This window comes from Platichthys flesus, chromosome 5 (genome assembly GCF_949316205.1).
Source record: "Platichthys flesus chromosome 5, fPlaFle2.1, whole genome shotgun sequence".
Taxonomy (NCBI): Eukaryota; Metazoa; Chordata; class Actinopteri; order Pleuronectiformes; family Pleuronectidae; genus Platichthys; species Platichthys flesus.
The window spans coordinates 16,268,584-16,290,147 of record NC_084949.1 but is presented as its reverse complement, the minus strand read 5'-3'; the positions used below and the strand labels follow the sequence as shown (position 1 = coordinate 16,290,147).

Here is a 21,564-nt window from a genome sequence, read left to right as displayed (position 1 = left end):
ACCACATTTAAATGAACTACATCCAGATTTTTATTTGGATCCGCACCAAGCTGCACATACCTGTATGTTTCAGTCCCTTTAACCTGCCTGATTACTTTTCATTAAGATCAATTCATTCGTTGAGAAATTACAGATTTTAAAAAACATCCTATCTTGCCATAGTCCTGGATATGCCCACTGATCCAGATTTTAATGGTTTCTTCGCGATTACAAACAGAAACATGACATCTTCGGTGGAGTAAACGATGGGTATCATCAACATTTGAGTGAAGAATGTGAACTTGGCGTCTGTAAGTATCTGAAGTGAGAAAGACTGTAGATATCTGACACCTTTCACCTCTAATCTTATTGGTGACAAATACTTAGAGACTCTGTCAGTGAGTCAAATGATCTCCATCAATCCCTGCACCCGAGAGGAGTGAAGATGAACATAAGGATGAGGACAGAGAAAACACACGACTGCCCCATAAAACTGCTGAACAAAAATAAATAATGAAGAACAAACACGGACACGTTACACTCAGCAGAAATCATTTATTTTGCTCCCTTTACAGTCAGTAAAAAATCTTACAGACAAGACGTAACACACATGAAAAACATGAAAAGCACAGACAGGAAATAAAAACAGACACTTCATAGAACCACGTAAAAACATCATGATGGAAGAAATGTACACAGACATAATACAACAATGAAAGTAAATTAGTAACGCTCTGCTTATTTATATTATTAAATCAAGTTTTGCACCTACAGGGGAGAATAACAATATCATGACATAAATATGGTAATAAGCAGCCAGAAGGTAAACTGTAAATACATTACACAAACATGCATTCGCACACACACTCACATCATACACACCTCAAGAGGATTGACGTGGACCCTATTTAGCCTGCTAGTTATGAAAAAGGGAATTAAACAACAATATTCTACATAAAACAAGATACAGTATAAAGGATCTTGGCTTGTAATTCTCATGAATTCAATGTAACACATACTCGCGAGATTGAAGACTGGCCTAAGGAGAATGTTTAATATTCATACAAAATAATGAAGGACTGATCTTTAATGCTTAGACTCTCTGCATCCGACAGAGGGGGCGACTGCTGACAGAGAAGGGCCAGTCTATTGACTCGGAGAGGAGCTGAAAAGTGCTTTTAAATCCTGGATGTGGAGAGGATGTCCTCAACCAGGTGCTTGTAGACCCAAGCGTCTCCCTTCAGCCTCTGGCGGCGGACCCCGACCACCTCGGGCCTCTGCAGCAGGCACACCTCCAACTCAAACGCCATCGTCACCTTCCCGAAGTCACCCCACGTCTGACATTTGAGGGTGTATCTGAACGTAAGGCAATAATACATACAGAAACATTAGGATCTGAATACAGAGTCGCCTGCTCTGAAAATAAGAGAAAAATACATGTTAACCGACAACATTTGTGCTCTTACCCTTTCTGTATGAAGTCGACATTTTTCTGCGGCAGGATTGCGAGGATCTGGTTGAGTACCTGGTCCGGATTCGTCTGACTCGTCAAAGTCACGTTGTATTGAGCCTGCAGGAAAACAATCACAGATCAACAACGCTGCCTAGTCCTGTCAAAAAGGATTTAAATATCTGACAATTCATTTCTATTTAAGTCATTTACCAAAGAAAACCACTAAACATTCTCTGGTTCCAGTTATGAAGATGTATCGATTATATTGCTCGATTTCAAGATGTTATATTGTCATACGCAGTTTCAAACAATGTTCCTTCAACTCATCTAATCAATGAGTCTAAGGAGATCATAACTATTTGTGGCTCTGTTTTTATGTGCAACAGAGCACAGGGGACTCAGTCGTCCTGCATGTACCTTGATCTTGCGGGGGCCGTCCCGCAGGGCTCGTCTCTTGCTGGGAGTGAGCATGGTGATCACCTTATCCAGACCTCTCTCCAGAGAACCAAACACCTTTCCTCCTCTCTTCTTCTTACCGCTGTCTCCTGTCACTGCCATGTCCAAAGACCGAGACCTGCAGAGCAAATGGAAAAGCGTGTAATCACTCCGGGTTGACATTTGATCCAAGTTGCTGTCACCTGTCCCTCACGGCACCTCACATATTATTTCAAATCTTTCGAAATTAAAACTTTCCATTAAGGTGCCCTGTAGCATTTCTGTCTGATTCTTGACATCATTTATTAAGATTTAAGTCTTATCAGGGACTCAGGTTGTTGATGGACATGCATTTAAGTTTGGAATAGCAGTTTCTGTTCAGTGTGTGCAGCCCACCCTAACACCTCCTGTTACCTTAGATGTGTGAGCTTCAGTCTTCCCTAAGATTTAACCTTTACGCTGTTCAGGTGCTCATACACTTCCTCCCCCCCTTTCTTTCACCTCGGAGCCTCGCCCCGTCCCGTCCCTCTGGTTAATCACCTTCTCTCAGGACTGAAGGCCAATATGTCCAGGTGTGCAGGTTCCTTGTTCTCGGCTGTTCTCTTCTTGGTTGGTTCCTTAGTGCCACTGCCTCCATCTACAAGGTGCAAAGGAACAGAAATGTTGAGGATACTCATTGACATAATAAATTTGCCAGCCCCTTACCTTAACCATCACATCTAAATCCCTGACCTTGAACCTTAAACAAAGTCTTAACCCTAAGACAAGCCTTTGAAAAAGTGAGGGCCCGCCAGAATGTTCTCACTCCATAATGTTATGCTCAACATGGTCCACACAAATATATAAGTACAAGTACACACACACTCACAGGTAGGCTTTGGTTGCAGGAGAACACATGTCACTACAGCCCACGAGGGACAGCGAGCAGAGGAAAGAGACAGCTACACCTGTCACGGCACACGTCTGGGGACAGACCACTGTGCTTGTGTGTGTGTGTGGACAAGTATGTCAGAGGCAGCATGTCTGTGCTGTAGACATGCTGCGCCAGAACAGGCGGCTGGACAGAGAGCAGGACCGAGCCCGGACACTTGAACAACAACGGGCTCTGTGGCGGAGCGTTGGCTGGGTGGTGCCTGAGTTTATAGTGGAAACTAATGAGGCTGGACATCAGAGCAGAGGATTCACCTTGACAAATAATTATGACTTTAATGATTCTCTATTCATATTAGTGTCCTTCATTTACAGATAAGTGAATAGAAGTAGCTTTCCTGATAATAATCTCACCTTTGAGTTGACAAGTGTGTGTGTCCATTCACAGTGGCGTAATGACAGCTAAATCATAGAAATATGAGTGTTTCGAGATAAAAACAGGTCCAATAAATGAGTTTATTACCAGAACACAATTTACTTGCAAATGTGTGGCATGTTGATGTGGCACTTGTGATTATGAGAGCTGCATGAGACGGAGAGAGGGGGCAGATAATTGAGACTGGGCAATGTGCAGAGGGCCAATTGGCTAATGCAAATAATCCAATGGACATTGTGCATAAAGACTTTTTTTTGTTTGGACCAAAAACAATTACAGCACAAACACAAACTGCATTTTGAACCGAGACTACAGCCATTTGTTGAGTATCCAAGAGATTATTTTTACCTTTAGGTGTGAGTGCGTTGTTCTTGCCGCTATTGCCGTCAGTATTTTGATTGGGTGTGGTCAACACATTCTTGTGGCGTGCATTTTTCTTACTGGACGCCGGAGTTCGAGGAGGAGGCAATACGAAAATGTCTACATCTTTCTCTTGAACAGCAACATTCTCCTTGTTCTCAGTGGTTTGCTGTTGGTCTCTGTCCCTCCTCTCCTGGCGATGCTGTGGGGTCTTGCGCCCCCTCTCTGGAGTCGGGCTGTAAGCACATCTTCTCTCCACTGATGGAGATGCTAGATGTCTCTTTAGGAGGAAGCGTGAAATGTGGCATGAGTATATTTATCTGGAAGACTCATCAAACATGCCCCAACAGAGAAGATTTTATCCTAACATGCTCCTTTTTCTGAACCTTCTCTAATAAAGACAAAAAGCAAAGCATATATTGAACCCAACTCTCACACACCTTGTCTTTGTTGCTTGCACATCCGTCTGGCTGCCCTCTGACCCCCTTGGGGGTGTGTTGTTTGATTAAATTCCAGGGACAGTCATCAATGTATTCTGAGTTAAAATCCAAAGAACCCACAAGCACAGCATCTTCATCCTCGCTATAGTGAAGAGCTTCCCTTGTCTTAAAGAAAGAGAGAAAATCAGAAATGAAGAAAAACAAGGGGAAAAGATCCACGACAACATTTGGTACTGGTTAACAGTGGGTAAAGCCCAATGCAGACAGCAGAGCATTGTGGTCCTGAGTCTGACCTGTTGAGAGGGAGAGTAGGAGTCCTCGCAGACAGCTGGTTCAGGGCGCAGACGGACAGGTTTTCCTCTCTGTTTCTTTGACAGCAGCAGCAGGTAGATGGCTGTGGTGTGGTCGTACAGCCACTGTGGGGGTCAACATGGATGAAAACTATGTAAACAATCATGTTGACACAACATCCATATTTTGTATTTTCTTCATATAAAACACATAATGAGTTGATGAAGATCTGATCAGCATAATAGACATCATTGTCAACATTAGATAGTGTGATCAAAGTGGCACACACCTCCTTCACCAGGGCTGTGGTGCTCTCTCTCGAACGCTTCATGTTGACTGCCATCTCAGTGATACAGTCTTCATCTATGTGACCAAGCTACACAAAAAACAACAAAAAACGGATCAATACGAGACTGACACTTTCTGTATGTGTGAAAAGTAAAACAACATTTCTCCAAAAATAATGTATAATATATTTTTTGTTGAGGATTGTGGGGCTGTTCTACGGAAAAGTACTTCTGCGGTGACTGGAGCAAATTTAAGAAAGAAAAAAACTCAAACAGAATCAGATACTGACGTGTTTGGTGTTTTTGCATTTCTGTTGTTTGCATATATATATTTATTATACAGCTTGTAGGTGTGTTGTGTGATTGTACCGGCTGCCTGCTGAACCACTCCACAGGGCTGTTGTAGTCTTTCAGCACCCAGGGATGGTCCAGTAGATGGCGAACAGCAACACGCCGCTTGGGGTCCACCTACAGGTCACACAAAGAAACTACAACTGAATTTGCAGCAAAATACACAAGCAATGTTTTAGAAAATCCCAATTTTAAAAGTTGTATTTAAATTTAAGCAGATCAAATACAATGAATAACATTAAGTGATACAAAAGTCTGCAAAACTGAAAATAATAACAATAATCTCTAATTTCATCGCAAACAGGCTTTTTCAGCTGCCTTCCTGCAACAATGGAGGTAAAGTAATTTTAAGTTAATGCAAATAATTCCAAAAGTTGTCCAACCTTTAGCTGATCATTTACAAACTCTTTACAAAAGTTGTTATGGAACAAACAGCGTTACTGCCTCTGATGCGTTATTAGGACAAAACTGTCCTGCAGCTGTACACAGATTCAGACAAAGATTTTGAAAATATATTTTGGTTTGGGTCTGTGTTATTTGCAAGGCTGGTTCTTTACACTGCACAAAGGATTTACCTGCATCATCTGATTGAGGAGGAGGACACTACCTGGAGAGAGCCACCGGGGGTTATCGTATTTACCTCTCTGAAGATGTTAAACACAAACAACCACATTATGAAACAGAAATACATCATGAACATAAAGGTTTCCCGTATTTAAGGATTTCTTTTAGTGGTAATATAATATGATATAAGTTCAAACAACCACTGTAGGGGTGGCCTCCAAATATTTAGCAGAAGTGCAATAATTTTTTATATTTTTTATACAAAGATTGGAAAAAGTCATTAACAGCAGTTCACTCACCGTTATCTTCCTGTAGAGGACCATGCAGTTCTCGTCATCGAAAGGCAGGTAGCCACAGAGCAGAGCGTACAGCAGCACCCCCATGCTCCAAACATCCGCCTGGAGGTTACACATCACACAGCAATATTACTACTTTAAGTGATACAGCCAGGATTTCACAGCTCAGTTGCACAGAGTTATGCGCCAGTGAATATGCTCAAGACACCATGAAGAAGCAGAGTTGTGGAACAGGCAGGTAACAGGCTAAGTGAAAAATTAAGTTCTGTGGGTTTAAATAAGAGCAAATCTTGGAAATGCCACCCCAATGGTTTTTAAAATTGTTAATGGCCCGGGTGTGACCTCTCTCACCTCTGAGCCGATGTAGGATTTTCCCTGGATGAGTTCAGGGGCAGCGTAGGCAGGGCTGCCACAACACGTCATCAGCTCATAACCCAGGCCTCCCTAAGAGAGACGACCACAGGAAAGTCAGATCCCACAAACTGCATGTGCATGCTGGGTTTGCATTCTATAATGAGTATTAAAGCCAGACTGATACTGGATTTTTGGGGCCAATGCAGAGTTTAGTTATGAAAAAACAAAAACATTACTATATTAGGCAATATCCTTCACATATACACACGTGCTACAGATGCTGCTTTGTATGGTAAATAAAAGGGAAACAGAGCGCGCCCTGGTGGACAAACTATGCGATGACACCATATCTAAAATACCCCAAGCAACGCACCCTGCTCTGTATAGAATTCTCTTTAACAATTTTCCCATTGGTGCACATTGGAAGGCAGATCAATTTAATGGTGAAAGGCCAATAGTGACCAAGAAAAATCAGGCGATCGATATAAGTCTGATTCTAAGAACTTTGTCGGGACTCAGATATCATGTTCTATTGCACCCTGAATATTAGACATAACTTTGTAGCTTTGTTACACTTTCACTCTTTCAGACTGTGATAAGACTGATACAGGGTTTCCCACTTTAAATCTGAGTGAGTGGCAATGGTGTTGCCAAACAATTCCACTCTCTTGCCGCCTTACTGTGAGCTGGCTTTGAAGACTTGTCATATTTCAATGATCTTTCAAAATGTCTGATGAGGTTTGGAAGTGCTTTAACGATCAGTTACCAATGAAAACAAGCCAACCTTGATATTTTGTACTGCTTCCATTCCTTTCATATAACAGGGGGAAATCGTTTACAGGCTAAATAAGTTTGATATGCACAGAGTAGGACAGGAAATGTGATGTTTTACCTTAGGTTTGGCACAAAGGCCAAAGTCTATGAGCTTCAAATTGTGGTTTTCATCAATCAACAAGTTTTCCTGTAGTTCAAAGAGACAAATATTAAAGCAGACGTTAAAATCATATGAAACAGCAGATACCTCGACACAACTTGCTGCAGGTTCGGTCAGACAGGAAGTTTTTACCGGCTTGAGATCTCGGTGTGCATATCCCTGACTATGAACGTAAGCCATCGCTGACACTATCTGTCTGAAAAACACCCTGGTCTCCTCCTCTGACAGACGGTCCTTTGCTATGATGTAATCAAACAACTCCCCACCTGGGCAGTACTGAGAAAGAGAGGGACACAAAAGAGCCAAATGTCTCAACATGACGCTATCGAATACAAACTCAACCATGTTTTCTGTGCGTAAGGTGTAATATTGTGTGCTTACCTCCAGCACCATGAAGATCTGTGTGGAAGTCTCTATGACCTGGTAAAGACGACACACATGCTGATGACTCAGGTTCTTCATGGCATCAATCTCCACCTTCACACGCGGCAGATCATCCTGGAGGGAGAGAAATGAAAAAATGCTTTCATTTTATTTTGTACATGTACCTATAGGTGCTTTCAGACATCCACTCTGGTCTGGATGTTTCACTTAATCTTTCCAGAGGGGCATGGGAGAACGCAAATGTCTGGGCATGTGACTTCCAGAGCAGAATCTTTACATCATCTCTTTCCTCCTGCCTACTCTATCCACGTGCCATCCCTCAGCTGAATGTTCTGGACATTTTCCTGTTTTTGCGTCTGACCCAGAAAGTCTCCTGGCGCGTTACTCATATGTTAAAGGCAAATATGCACCCAATTTTCCAGACATTTTCTGGAGTTCATGTCTGAAAACGGATAATGGCGCTATACATCTTCAAAACATTGATGTCTATGACCTGCGTATTCTGCCTGTCGTCTACTGAGTAAGTTTTAAATTATTTATGTTTTTGTACTGTTGTGTTATGAAGCCCTCCTGAAGATGAGCAACCTTCAAACTTTGTGGTAGAAAAGGGAGATAAGTTTTAAAAAAATTAAAAATGAAGTGGCGAAAGCAGGTCCATCTGGATGGAGAAAGCAGATATTTAAGCCTCCCTCAGCTCTTTCATGTTTAACACTTAGTCAAATTAAGAGTGCACATTTGACAGACTGGTTGTTGACAATGGAATGACCTCTTTCTGACTTACCCCCAAATCTTTCTTGTTCATGATTTTAATGGCAACCTTCTCTCCAGTCAGGAGGTGTCGACCCAGCTTGACTTTAGCGAAGCCTCCTGAAAATCACACACACGGTTCACAGCTCACAGTGGAGACGACAAGAAACCGACAGAAACAATAAGACCATTAATATGGACGTTACCTGAGCCGATGGTCTCGTAGACCTCATAGTATCTGTGGAGCTCGTCAGCCCCGCGGGGCTCGGTCCTTTCCACGGGCATCGTCCCGTCCTCAGCCGCTCGGTGATAACACTTCCTGCGGCCGGAGAACAAGGTTTGCAGCGGCAGTGTTAAACTCAACTCACCGAAATCACCGAAAACACCGAAACGAGCTAAACCGGGAAACTATCTTTGCATTCTGCGTTAACATTAGCAAGTTAGCACCGAGTCTGTCCGACATGCTGTGGTTAGCTAACTAGCTTCACCAATGCAGAGCAGCCTAGTTCAGACAAAAGTCCATAACACAGCAACACATGACAAACTGTTAGTAGAAGCTGACTGAGTGAAGTTACCTGAGTTAGAGTGAAAACTGGAGACGAAGGAGGTGAAGTCCGGAAACAACCATGAGCAGAAAACTCAGCTCTGTCACAAATGTTTCTCTCACAAGTTTGAATTTCGTACGTTGACGTTGACTTCACTTCCGGTTTCCGTTTGGTGCTTCGCCTGCGCCCTTGTGGTGAAGAATAGTTACTGCAGTCATTCAAACAAGAGGTCTGTACGCAAATGAAATGGAAAGAATATTAGAAACATCAAGTAAAAGTACCAAACTGTGGTCATTACCACATACAAGTATGCATGTATTATAAGGATAATGTAGACAAAGTATTGGAAATGAAAACACTAAATGCAGGGATTATTGGATCAGTGGACCAATTCTTACAATGATGACTTTTAAACAGTTTGAAAATGTAACACAACGCATTGTAAAAAGATTTTTGAATAGAGAGTACAAATATTTTCAGATATATATGTCATGGAGTAAATGACAGACAAATGCATATAACGACAGTAAACAAGTAAATTAACTTTGTTACATCCATCCACTGGGTATAAATCATGGGGGTCACCCATAGGTTCACCTACAAAAATGACCACAAGGACACCCAGAGCGACATGAAAAATACAATATAAGGTTAAAGAAAAACAAAGCAACAACAAAGACACCTAAAACAACTATGAAGCAACTACAGATGTAAAACATTCACAACAAGACAGAAAACACCATGAAAAATCAAAAGTACACAAAAACGTGCAAAATGACAACGTTGGGAGGACAAGCTACAAACTTGTTTGTTTTCTCATTTCAGCGTGGGTGTCTTGGTTCGATATGAGGGGTGGGGGGGGGGCTTTCTATTTTGCCCATGAGCAAAGGCCAGAACATGTAAGTTAAAGTAAGGAAAACAAAGCAGCAAATAGTCAGAACCGAGAAGCGGGAACCATTAAATACTTGGTGTTCGCGTCGTGTATGATGACCTACACAATGGAAAGTAAATGATCAGCTTTTTAATATTCTTAAAGCATTTCAAGTGTTCTTCGATATGAAATAGTGAAAAGTGATCTGATGTTCATACCAAGAGGCAGTCACCAAATCACCCAACCAATATGTCATTGTACCTGCCCTTTACAAACCTTGGTGTTCACCCTCAGCCCCACCCAGGGGTTCGACTGCGGTTCTCAAAATGAAATAACACACCAAACAAACAGTGCTTGAATTGCATAACGACAGCTACACTTCTCTGAAAGGTAGTGGTTAGCGGAAAGATTTACTTGCCAACGTACTTTGTTGTGCATTTATGGGCAGGCACACACAACCTGAGGAATGGGAATCATCCTGTGTGTCGCAATGTGCAAAATGTTTTGCTTGACCCCGTCGGTATGCAGCCGCAGTAGCTGACCAGAGAAGAGCATTTATGGTGTCAAGAGGTGTGTGTGTATGTTTGTGTCTTCACCTGCACCAGACTTGAGCCTGTAATTAGGAAACAGGGAGAGGTGAGGACAGAGACCCCTGACTGGGTTGTAACAGACCCCTGCCTACCTGTCAGCCATCGGTAATGACTGCATACACTCTCAATGTCAAAGTGTGCGTGATGCACAGAAAAAGACACATCAACTCGTCCTGTCTTGGTCACTGTTCTTTCATTAGAGGCACTGGCGAAGAACAACACACTGCACCTGGTCTGTTAGAACACCCACAGCAAGACATCACGCTTTTAAGGCCAGTCACGCATCAGCCCCGTAAAATGTTTATGGAGTGAAAATATCCCATCTTGTCACAAGTCCAACATGGACAGAAAGCTGCCGAGGAATTTCGGTGATTGATCAGTGGCTGTCCGGTGTTTCTCATGGTCGTTAGGGAAGGAGCTGGTCGTTAGGGGAGTAACCGGTGGTTAGGGGATGACCAGGTGTCGGCGGGATGACAGAACCCCTCATTTGGTTTCTGGGGCATCTGGCGAGGACGGGACAGAGGGACATCAAACAGCCCACAGCTGGAGGAGGAGAGAGGGAAAGGCGAGTGAGAGGAGAGAAATGGAAAGGAGAAGGGGAAGAGAAGGAAGTGGAGAAGAGAGGAACATGTTAAGGGATTGTGAGGGAAACAAATCTTTCCTTCTCAGTGGTTAGATTAATTTCCGTTCCCTGTATTGTTCATTCTCTTTGTCTTTTACTATTTTGTCTCCTTTTCCTCTGCGGCTAGTGTGGCCAGCATGGACACTTACACTTACACACACACAGACACACACACACACACACACACACACACACACACACACAACAAATTATGAACAATACAGAGAAACACTGGTAAAACACATTTTAAACAGTCGCACATGGTCGATTCTCACGAAACCAGTTATAGGCCTCATGTTTTGTTTTGTTTTTTTTACAAATCTATCAGTGAGAGCTTTTTCATTCCCAAATCAGTATGATCTCACAATTTGACTGCATATTAAAACTTATTTTCAATGTACTGGAACATACAGCCGGTGGGTGTTCCCCCTCTGGGTCCTTTTATAAGATGCAACTAAACTTTGTGTTCGTTCGAAAAATAAAAATATAAGCGGTTGTTATGATTTGGAGGTCAAGTTCTGTTACAGTCAATGGTTTTAACAGACGGTTTGGTCATGGAGGCCTGAGCTATTGCCAGTTAAACATCACATACAAGCCTTAGTGCACTCTCCTCAACTAAATCCAGATATAGCAACTAATAGCTGTAACTCCATCATCTGTACAAAAGGCGACATTATTAACATGTATGTTTTCAGATTGGTTAAATATGTTATTGGAGCACAGGCCTGTGTTTATGGCCTTGTGCTTGTACATGTCACAGTTTGAGCAGATCCATGTGTTAAGGAGCTGCTGTGCCACTTCCAGCTGCTCTCAGGGACTCGCAGCGTGTGTGAGTGATCAGACGTGGCAGCTATTAAGCTGTCACAGTGGAAAACAGACGTGGAATCCCGAGCAGTGCCTGTCGTGCACAGTATTCCCTGACAGACCTCTGGAGGCTCCCAGAATGCCTGTGTCATAGCTCCGTGACTACCAGCTATTCACTCCCGGGGAGCGACGTCTGAGATCTGGATGTGTGCCAGGGAGGAGGGAGAGAGAAAGAAGAAAAAGGAGAGGTTTCAATGGGTTTCGGTTTAATGTGTGTGCTGCAGCGTGCACATCGGCGCACTAGTCAAAGGTCAAAGGGCACAGATCCAGACACTTACGTGGAGACGCAGACACATGTGTGCGGAGGAAACAAGACACTGGCATCAGCTCTCTCTGCTGCCTAAAGCATCTTCATCCTCAGCTTTACAGATTTACAGTCAGCTTGAATCATGGTGCTTCACCAGCACGTGACTCCTATACAGGATCCTCCACACGCAAACTACACAAGCACACACACACAATCGCGTAAAACTACTTCAGGTTCACAAAGAAGTTTCGAAGTTCTCATTCCTGGCGATTTCACACCCATGTTGTGAGCAGCTGCGGTGTGGATCAGCTGGGGGAGACCTTCTCTTTCGGATTTTAACGGTGGTTTCTGCTCACACAAGCACAAAACAGGTAGGAAAATATATTGTCTCAGCTCCATCCCACTACATTTCTCCACACAGAGACATTAGGTTGCATTTAAAAGCGGTTTCTGATATTTATAACTCTCCCTTTCTCCAAACTCCCCCAACATAAAACAGTGGAAAGTTGGGGAGCCAGACGAGCTTCACTGCATTGGTGTGTTTGCAGAGCTCAGAACACTCCTGTGCCCAGAACTAAAACATTCAGCCAGGGGAATATATTGCACCCATGTGTGTACGAACTTCTCCAAATCATTTATGTCCGTGAAAATATTACCATAACCCCTCTGGATGAAGACGTCGGCTGTGTGTCACTGTTGGGTTTTGATTCCCGGCCAGTGGATTTATAGTAATTTCGGAATCAGATTTTTTTCCCTCTACATGGCACAGTGGAGAAATGAAGTCACTATGAAACCAGCATCCTTTTTGTGTTGAAGGCAAAATGAAACAATTTAGAGAATAACAGTACTCTACATGTTTTGTGCTTTGTCTGTATAACTGATGTGATTTTGTCCATGAAACAGAGAAAATGCGATAAATTGCGCAAAGATTCAACATCTTTTTTCGATTATCCTCGTTCCAGGCTCTTTTTTACTGTGGTATTTTTAATTTTGATAACCCTTCATTTTTTCCGTCATTGCAGAAATGAAAAGAGGAACAACTGAGAACAAGACGAGCCTTATAAAGTGAAAAACAAGAAGTGGGTGGAGAAGTGAGAGCGAGATCAGAACTGAGGAGCGTCCAAAGCCTCACAATCTTGCATGACCATTCACAGGCAGAGATATTGGTTTTGGATGAGATGTAGGATACAGGAGCCAGTCTGCACACGCACACACACACACACACACACACAAACACACACACACACACAAAGTTGTCACAACATCCAAAGTTGAGGTGCAAGTGGGAGTGACCTCAACTTCAAGTAACCGTGCCTACCCTTTTCAAACACTTTCTCTCAACATCTCTCCTTTGTCTATTTCTTTTCCCTCCCACCCCTCAAGCCAACCCCATCTCACAAACACACACACACACACACACACACTCCCCCATTAAACATGTGTGTGTACGTGTGTTTGTGAGTGTCCTCCCTCAGTCTCTCCATGGCTGAATTGTGGCAGCAGCTCGGTTCCCCGCAGCAGCTTCGAGCTCTGGCTCCCCTCTTCTTCATTTGTCTTCTCTGCCCTCCCTCAGGTGCTCTTCCCTGGGATAACAAAGCCAGTGCATCCCCTCTGGAGGTAAGACAACCACATTGTCATGTAAAGGTGTAAATGCTGTAATTTGATAGTATATGAAAGCTATTTAAGAGTTGCATTCGAATTTACAAATGCGGCTCATACGAACACGACATGTCAAATCATATTAAAATCTGGTAGTGAGCAATAGCTGCATGACAGTCCACCAGTTGTTGTAGATTATCTCTCTCTTTTTCGCTCACTAATTCCTGACAGCTCCAGCTTTATCCGATTATCAATAAAGAAGAAAGAAAGAAGGAGCACAAAAGGCTTATTCATAGAAAGAATAGAAGAGATCAAGTGAAAATTTGCTGAATGTGCAGAGGAGGAATGGAGAGAAACACAAGAAAGGTTCCCCAACTCAAACCAACTGTTGGACTGGTCAGAACAAGCGCTGGGATTTCCAGAAGCAGAGAGGGAGAGAGAGTTGGAGAGCAGGATGGATGAGTGCGGCAAAAAAAGAGCAGCGATGTGATCCAGTGGAATTTATGATTATACCGCTGAAACTGATGCCTGTTACGCTGCAACTGTGGCACAGGGAGCATGCAAAGAGTGTCCGCATGTACATGACGGGGCTTTGTGTGCATTTAAGTGTGTGTTGTGTGTGTTGGCAGGGGTTTGAGGTGGTGAAGGGGAATTTCTCTCGGACTTTCCTGCGCGTTGGCTACCACAAGATTGCAGAGATTCCAGCAGGAGCGCAAAACATCAGCATACAGGAGACAGTGAAGAGCAGAAACTACCTGGGTACACACACACACACACACACACACACACACACACACACACACACACACACACACACACACACACACACACACACACATACACAAACACATACACACATACACACAGTAACAACAGAAATGTGTGTAGCCTGACAAACGATGGATGAACGTGTGGTTTTTCCTCCAGCTCTGCAGACCCAAACTGGACTGTCTATCATCAACGGAAAGTGGGTGATTGACAGGCCTGGGATCTTCAACGCCGTGGGAACACAGCTGATGTACCGACGACCCAATGAGATCCGCTCTCGCCTCGGAGAGTCCATCACCGCGCCTGGGCCGCTCACTGAGGACCTGCACGTCTACGTGAGATGCACAATTGCAAACACTTTGGAAACAGCTGCAAATTCCTTCTGTCTCTTATTCAAATGAAAAAAATACATATGGTAAATAATACCTTTAAAATGATATTACTACATATCATGATATATCTAATCTCCATCTCTTTTCCATAGTTGATCTACCAGCAACCAGGTCCTGGTGTACACTATGAATACAGTGTACCTTTACAAACCACAGAACCCACTCCTGAACCACATGTACCTTCTGGCATACTTCCCCTGGGTAAGTGCACACCCCTAACATGTACAAACACCCAAACCTACTCCTAAAGCTGTACTACCGTGGACGACAGCGCCATTTTCTCATACTACAGATTCTGGTTTTGCCCTCAGGGATCGTAACACAGAACAGATGCGTCTGTTTGTGTCCTCATTCAGTGTCATAGTAACACCAACATGTATCCTCTGTCCCTTTTGAAAATTTGATTAGGATTTTGATAACATTCGATATAGCAAGCAGGCGGCCAAACTTACTTCTGGCACCCACTGAGGATATAACCGGTCACTTGGGCCATATTTCATATCATTGCCTAATATTTAGCATTAATCAAAGAAAAGATTTCTATCCACTGGCACTGACAAATAATCACTTAATTAAAATGGATCGCCTGAAAACAGGCGTTGTCAGTTGTTGTCTTAGCTCAGTTTTTAGGCGGGTGGAATTGTGTGAGAGGATGATTCCATGTATTGGTAAGAATGACATAGGTGTAATTTTTCTCTCTTGATATTCACAATGCAACATTTATAGGCAATATTCCTTTCCGCTTTTAGATATTAACATATCTAAATGTTTTATATTAGCATTAAACAAAACAGTATGTGCAGCGCTGGACGTCACCAACTGCAGCTGTGAACTGCCACTCTACACTGTAAAGAGAAAACTCAATGCTTTTCCAAATATTTGATATCTTCTTTGTATTCTGAGGTGTTACTGGGCTCGTTACGCCAAAATCCACAATCATTTCAGATTTCTTCCAGCTGTCTCTGTTTCTTTTCTGCATTGCCAGAGACTGGTGCACATCAGCAGCACACTCGATAGGCCGGATTTTTTACATTGCATGCTGACTTAGTATTTGTGATTTACGTAAGCCTGCACACACCCAAACGGTCCTCAAAGACACCTAATGCCTTTCTTCTCTTACACGTCTGTGGCCATTTTTGTTCTCCTCCCTCCAACCTTGTCCTTCTTGTAGTAGAGACGGTAGATCCATCCCTCTCAGGTGAGAAAACACACCCAGGTGACATAACCAACAATGACATCACCCAGGAGACACCTCATCACAACCAGGTTCCTACTGAACCCAGCGTGAATGTTGACCTTCAGCTTACTTATACCTGGACGAGAAGTGGCCACGCAGAGTGCAGCACAACCTGTGGCACTGGTGAGGAAACACACAGAACACAAAGAGACATCAAATAAAAAATATATGGTTATTTAGCACTTACATATATATCTGTGACTTTTTTAAACTTTCGTCAATGCAAAAACACCTTTCATAGACTATATAGGGATCTGCAAACATCACATTGCAGCATAAATAAATAAACATTATTTATAATAAGATGTTACAGAATCAAAGATGACATAAACACATTCAACAGGAAGCTTCAGAAGAGGTTGTCAAAAACCCACAATACTGAAAGTGCTGAAAAATACACCGGCCTTGTACATCATTACTGTGAATGACAGCAACTTCATTGTCTGTCAAAATGTGAATGTATACAGTGAAAAACACACATTCGCTTGCTTAGTCCTTTTCCTCTTTGTGCCTTCCCAGGCAGGCGTCAAGTGCTCTTGGAGTGTGTTGAGAAGGATTCACAGGCGACTGTTCCTGCTGACCTCTGTGACCCTGCACTTCAACCAGTAAACCAGTCAGAAGCCTGCAACACGCAGCCCTGCGCTGCTTAGTGAGTAATCCCCCCCCTCACACACACACTCACACACACACACACACACTCAAACTACTATATCTTAACAGGATGTTGCGATGCTCTAGGGTATCAACTGTATGTTTGGTCTGTTAGATAATTGGTCCACAGTGGCAGTGATCCATGATAACTGTCAGTCTGAAACACACATATTTCTTCTGGGACTATAACAGCAACATCTGACCTCACAGGTCAAAATGAAGACAGGAGTTGACTCATGTTTTACCATGAAACCACTTAATTTGTGATGATAGCAAACTGCTCTTAAATCCCCATCAGCCTCTCTCTTCTTCTCTGTGATTGGCTCACAGCTGGGATGTGGGGGAGTGGTCGGATTGCACCAAGAGGTGTGGGCCCGGCACTCAGCACCGACAGGTCATCTGCCGTCAGGTCACTCACGTCCATGCCAACGGGACAGAGTCCCAGGTTACCGTTGCACCAGAGCTGTGCGGGGTGTCTGATAGGCCGGTGACCAAGTCTACCTGTCAGTTGAAAATATGCAGCCAATGGGACGTTCGATCTGAGTGGAGCTTGGTGAAAACACACACACACACACACACACACACACACACACACATCATCAAAAACAACAACATTTATCATCAAAAAACAACATTTACCTTCCCCCCTCCCCCCCGTCTCCCTCTGTCCCCCAGTGTTCCGTGCCGTGTGGGGTGGGCCAGCGCAGCAGGGAGGTGGTGTGTCTGAGTAACCAGGGTGACGTGGAGGAGGATGACGAGTGCAACATGAACCTGAAGCCAGACACACTGCAAAACTGTGACATGGGAGCGTGTGCACGGAGCTGGTTCACCTCCCTCTGGAGCCAACGGGTAACACAGAATCTCTTCACACAGACTGTTCTTGAGTGTGTGTGTGTGTGTGTGTGTGTGTGTGTGTGTGTGTGTGTGTGTGACAAAAGAAAACTAGAACCACCCCTGTGCAGGTGTATCCCTCCACCAACCTGTGCAGTTTCAGTCTATGCAGTTTTTTGGACTCATATGAGGTCGTTGTGACCTTTGATCACCGAAATCAATCAGTTTATATTTGAGTCCAAGTGACAACTGGTCGAAATTTGAAGAATTTTCCGAAAGGCAGACCTTAGATACGTTAAACAGGCGAAAATAAAATTTGTGAGGCCACCAGGACCTTGACCTTTGACCATCTAATCACGAGTATTAGTGAACATTTACGCTAAATTTAACATTATTCTCTCGAGAACATAATAACTCTGGCTGTCAAGAGACGTAAAAAGAAGTGAAATCATGTTGAAATCTTAAAAAGACACTGATTTACTATGTACGTGCATGATAATCCTCAGTGCTCTGCAGAGTGTGGTCGAGGCAATCGAACCCGGACAGCTATATGCCTCATGGACCATGTGACTGACCTTCCATTGGACAGCTGTGAAGGGGATCGTCCAGCGGAGGTGACATCTTGTGACTCGGGCCCATGTCAGAACCGGCTGGAGTGGTACACCGGGCCGTGGGGTCAGGTAATTCACTCACACACACACTCGGAGTACACACTGCCGAAGGAACATTTACTTACTGCAACACTTTTCTGTGTGTGTGTCACCGAAGTGTTCTGCAGAGTGTGGGAACGGCACGCAGACCCGCAGCGTGGCTTGTATTTACAACAACAACGGTCACATGGAGGTCGCGGACCAGCCGAAATGTTCGGATCTGCCTCAGCCAATCACAGCTCAGACCTGCAGTCTGAAGCCATGTGGTGCCCAGTGGTATTTCACAGAGTGGAGCGCGGTGAGTGTCCCAGAAGTCTCTCTGTCCTTCCACAAAACAAGCACCAACCCGTTTTAATGTCTTGCAGATAAATGAATCGATCAAGTATTTGAGACATTTGACTCAATATCTCTTTTATTAAGAAATTTGGTGAACCCCTTTAAATGATGCCACCCTAGTTTGGCAAACCAGTGCAAACTTTGTTAAGTGTATTGTCCTCCTAAGGTGTTATATGTTTTGTGTGCCTCTTCTCTCCCTCTCTGTCACTTCAGTGTTCTCGGTCTTGTAACGGGGGTTACCGCGTACGAGAGGCCCACTGTCTCGCTGACAGCGTGGCCCCGAGCGACCGCTGTGACCCCAGTTTGACCCCGGAGAGTCGTGAAGAATGCAATAAACAACCTTGTGTAGCCGAGATAAGTAAGTGTGACGAGCAGTTTGACACTGTGTCCACTGTCGGCGTGGCTGAGGGCACAGCCGGGTCAGGGAGGACGTGTTTGGAGTGGGATGAAGCTGTGATGCTGTCATTGAATGTTGCCATGGTGAAGATGTTCATCTCCTGCTGTCTCTGTGGTTAGCACCATCGGCTCACAGCAAACAGGTTCCCAGTTCAGATCCCAGCTTGGCCGGAGTCTTTCTGTATAGAGTTTACATGTTGTCCTACGAGGGTTTCTCCTCCAGATACTCCTGCTTCCTCCCACTGTTGTTTATTAGGATAAGCTAAATGAAAGATTATTTTAATGAACATTTGTACAGTGGCTGAGAGAGCTCAATGCACTGCAAATTGAGAAAACAGATGCAAATAGAAGAAGAAAAACGTCCAAATTAAGAAAAGAACTACCTCAATTTGACAACACATGTGCTGCAAAAAGTCACAACAGATGCAAATACAGATATTTGCTGCAATTTGCATAAAAGACTGTGGAATTTTCTCCTGAGGATTTAAGTGATGAGCCTGGCTGTAGTTTAACGCTTTGTGAAGTTAATGAAGTCTGCTACTTGTCAGCGGTGATGGAACTTCACAGGTTCACGTGTCGTCAAATTGAGGAAGTAGTTTTCTTAATTTGCAAGATTTTTCTTTTTGCATGGGTTTTCTTAATTTGCTGTGCGTTGAGCTCTCTCGGACCATGTGTACATTTGTTTAAAAACTATTTAGAAAGATCAGTAAGTGTGACTTATCATCACGTTGTCATGTTCCAAACACTTCTGATGTTCAGGGGTTCATCATAACTGTGGTTATATGTCTGGTGAAATAGGCCGTAAACATCAACATGTTCGTGGCACAGAGCATCAGGAATATGCTATTGTTATCCATTTCTCTCTTGTGTATGTCTCTCCCTCCACAGGTCCATCGTGCAGTGACCAGTATCATAACTGCATGGTGGTGGTTCAAGCCCGACTCTGCATTTACAATTACTACAGAGGGGTCTGCTGCGCCTCCTGCTCCCGTGTACAGAAGACGTACCCCAACTCGTTTCAAAAGAACCACATCCGAAGGTGATGCCCCCCCTCGAGAGGATTCAATTCACCCTCAGGTCACAGCTCCGTGTGGAAACTGAGTGAGCAGTGTGAAAACGACTCCTGGTTCTGTTCGGAGAGAGATCAGTTGGATATTCAGACGCTCGGTCTGCGACAGTCACACAGTCGTACACTATGTTTAGGTCCAGAGTGTTTTCCTTCTCAGTGTAACTTTACATTGGACTGCTCACTTTTGCTGATGTACTTAATCTATGTATTTATTCTTAATAAAACATTTATAACTTGTGGGACTCAGCGGATTTTGTTGATTTATTGCAAATGTAACAGAAATATTCTGTTGTTTCAACCTTTCATTGTGGCCTATTGGATCAGTGCATAAACTTTGATCAGAATCTGACGTAGCTTATGGTTAGTTTGGTCACATGGAACATCATGTTAAAAAGACTCAAGAAATCACATCCTTCTATAAAATGTTATGGACAGAAAATCAATAGGCTGCATATTTACTTACATATATATTTATATATAAACGTATATGGAATGTTAGATGATGAGTCCCATAGTGCAGGTTGTAGACGTTGTCCATACAAGGACAAACCTGTGAATGGGATTGTCTGAGATGAGTCATAATTGTCAATGGACAAATCATTGGCTTTTAGCAAAGCAGCGCCCCTCAGTGGTTGCTGTGAGCAGTGCACTCAGCTCAGTCCTGCTTCCACAATAAAAGCACGACACGGACTGTAAAAGTAACAGACTCAATCGTAATCTGATGACACCCAAGGATCTTGTACAGGCTAGTTTTGTATTAAACTGAATCGTATAGCTCGAACTAACTAACTAGAGTCAGAAGTAGGAGTAAATGTTGCAGCCATAGGAACGGTCACATGTTCACTTACTGCTAAACATCCTGATATATCTTTTAAACAGTGAGTTAAGGTGAGATTAAAGAGGTCTAACTACAAAGTCAGTGACCACAAACATTTCAAATGAACAAAGTCGTTTGAATCAGCAGTAAATTGTGATACCACTTCTAACAGATTGCACCTAAAGCTCTGTAGATGCACATACTTCATGAACGTGATCATCTTTGCTTTTTAAACCCCAAAATCACATTTGACAAAAAACTAAGGAAAGGTCTTATCAGGTGAAGTTGAGTTCAGCCTGAGAAAATCAGGAAGTGATGGTTTCATGATCAATAATTGAAAATAACAGGTTGACAAACTCCATCTTGGGCATCTCAGCCACATCTGGCTGCGGTACCAGTACCTGTGTTTTGTGTGTTGCATCAACATACCCACTCAAAAACTTAAAAACACAGACTACATGTTCATTCTGCACATGCACTCCCCTTTTCAGCCCCTGTTATGACCCTGGGTGTGTATATGTGATACTGTTCTGTTCCTCCTCCTTGAGTGTGAGCAGTCTTCTTTGAGTGTGTGTGTGTGTGTGTGTGCCTGATGATAGCAGGTTGGACCTGCTGATTGGCGTGAGCCGCCTGATGGCTGCTGCAGGATTGGCCAGAGTGAAGAGAGGAGCCTACTTGAAGCACTGACTGACTGCAGTCTTCCTCTCCACCGATTCACCCACTTCCAACTGGGACCAGTGCCTGGCTGAAGTATTGTTTTGTTGCGTAATATAGAACAATCCACCGTCTGAGTTTGTTGCAAATGTATGAAAGTAGAAAACTGTGTGTGGTAGCCCTGTAGGAGGGAGAAGCCATTTTCTTGTACCCTTTTTTCTCCTGTGTTTCCTGGTTTAGGAGT

General features: G+C 43.5%; 2 protein-coding genes across 2 annotated transcripts; one reads left to right on the top strand and one right to left on the bottom strand.

The window, feature by feature from the left end:
- Positions 1–519: 519 nt before the first annotated feature.
- melk (maternal embryonic leucine zipper kinase) lies at positions 520–8,891 on the bottom strand. The gene is made up of 18 exons (XM_062387982.1): positions 8,757–8,891; positions 8,388–8,500; positions 8,216–8,301; positions 7,432–7,548; positions 7,183–7,326; positions 7,009–7,077; positions 6,114–6,206; positions 5,766–5,864; positions 5,478–5,546; positions 4,921–5,019; positions 4,554–4,640; positions 4,267–4,389; positions 3,974–4,138; positions 3,522–3,813; positions 2,408–2,504; positions 1,850–2,006; positions 1,446–1,549; positions 520–1,335 (listed from the first exon to the last, which is right to left on the bottom strand). Exons 2-18 carry the CDS (start codon positions 8,464–8,466, stop codon positions 1,158–1,160), a joined length of 2,058 nt encoding a protein of 685 aa, XP_062243966.1. The 5' UTR covers positions 8,467–8,500; positions 8,757–8,891; the 3' UTR covers positions 520–1,157.
- Positions 8,892–13,402: 4,511 nt separating this feature from the next.
- LOC133953428 (thrombospondin type-1 domain-containing protein 4-like) lies at positions 13,403–20,034 on the top strand. Its single transcript, XM_062387353.1, has 11 exons — positions 13,403–13,537; positions 14,149–14,278; positions 14,447–14,622; positions 14,772–14,880; positions 16,436–16,565; positions 16,898–17,120; positions 17,243–17,416; positions 17,905–18,078; positions 18,167–18,346; positions 18,598–18,742; positions 19,669–20,034. Exons 1-11 carry the CDS (start codon positions 13,403–13,405, stop codon positions 19,821–19,823), a joined length of 1,731 nt encoding a protein of 576 aa, XP_062243337.1. The 3' UTR covers positions 19,824–20,034.
- The last annotated feature ends 1,530 nt before the right edge of the window (positions 20,035–21,564 follow it).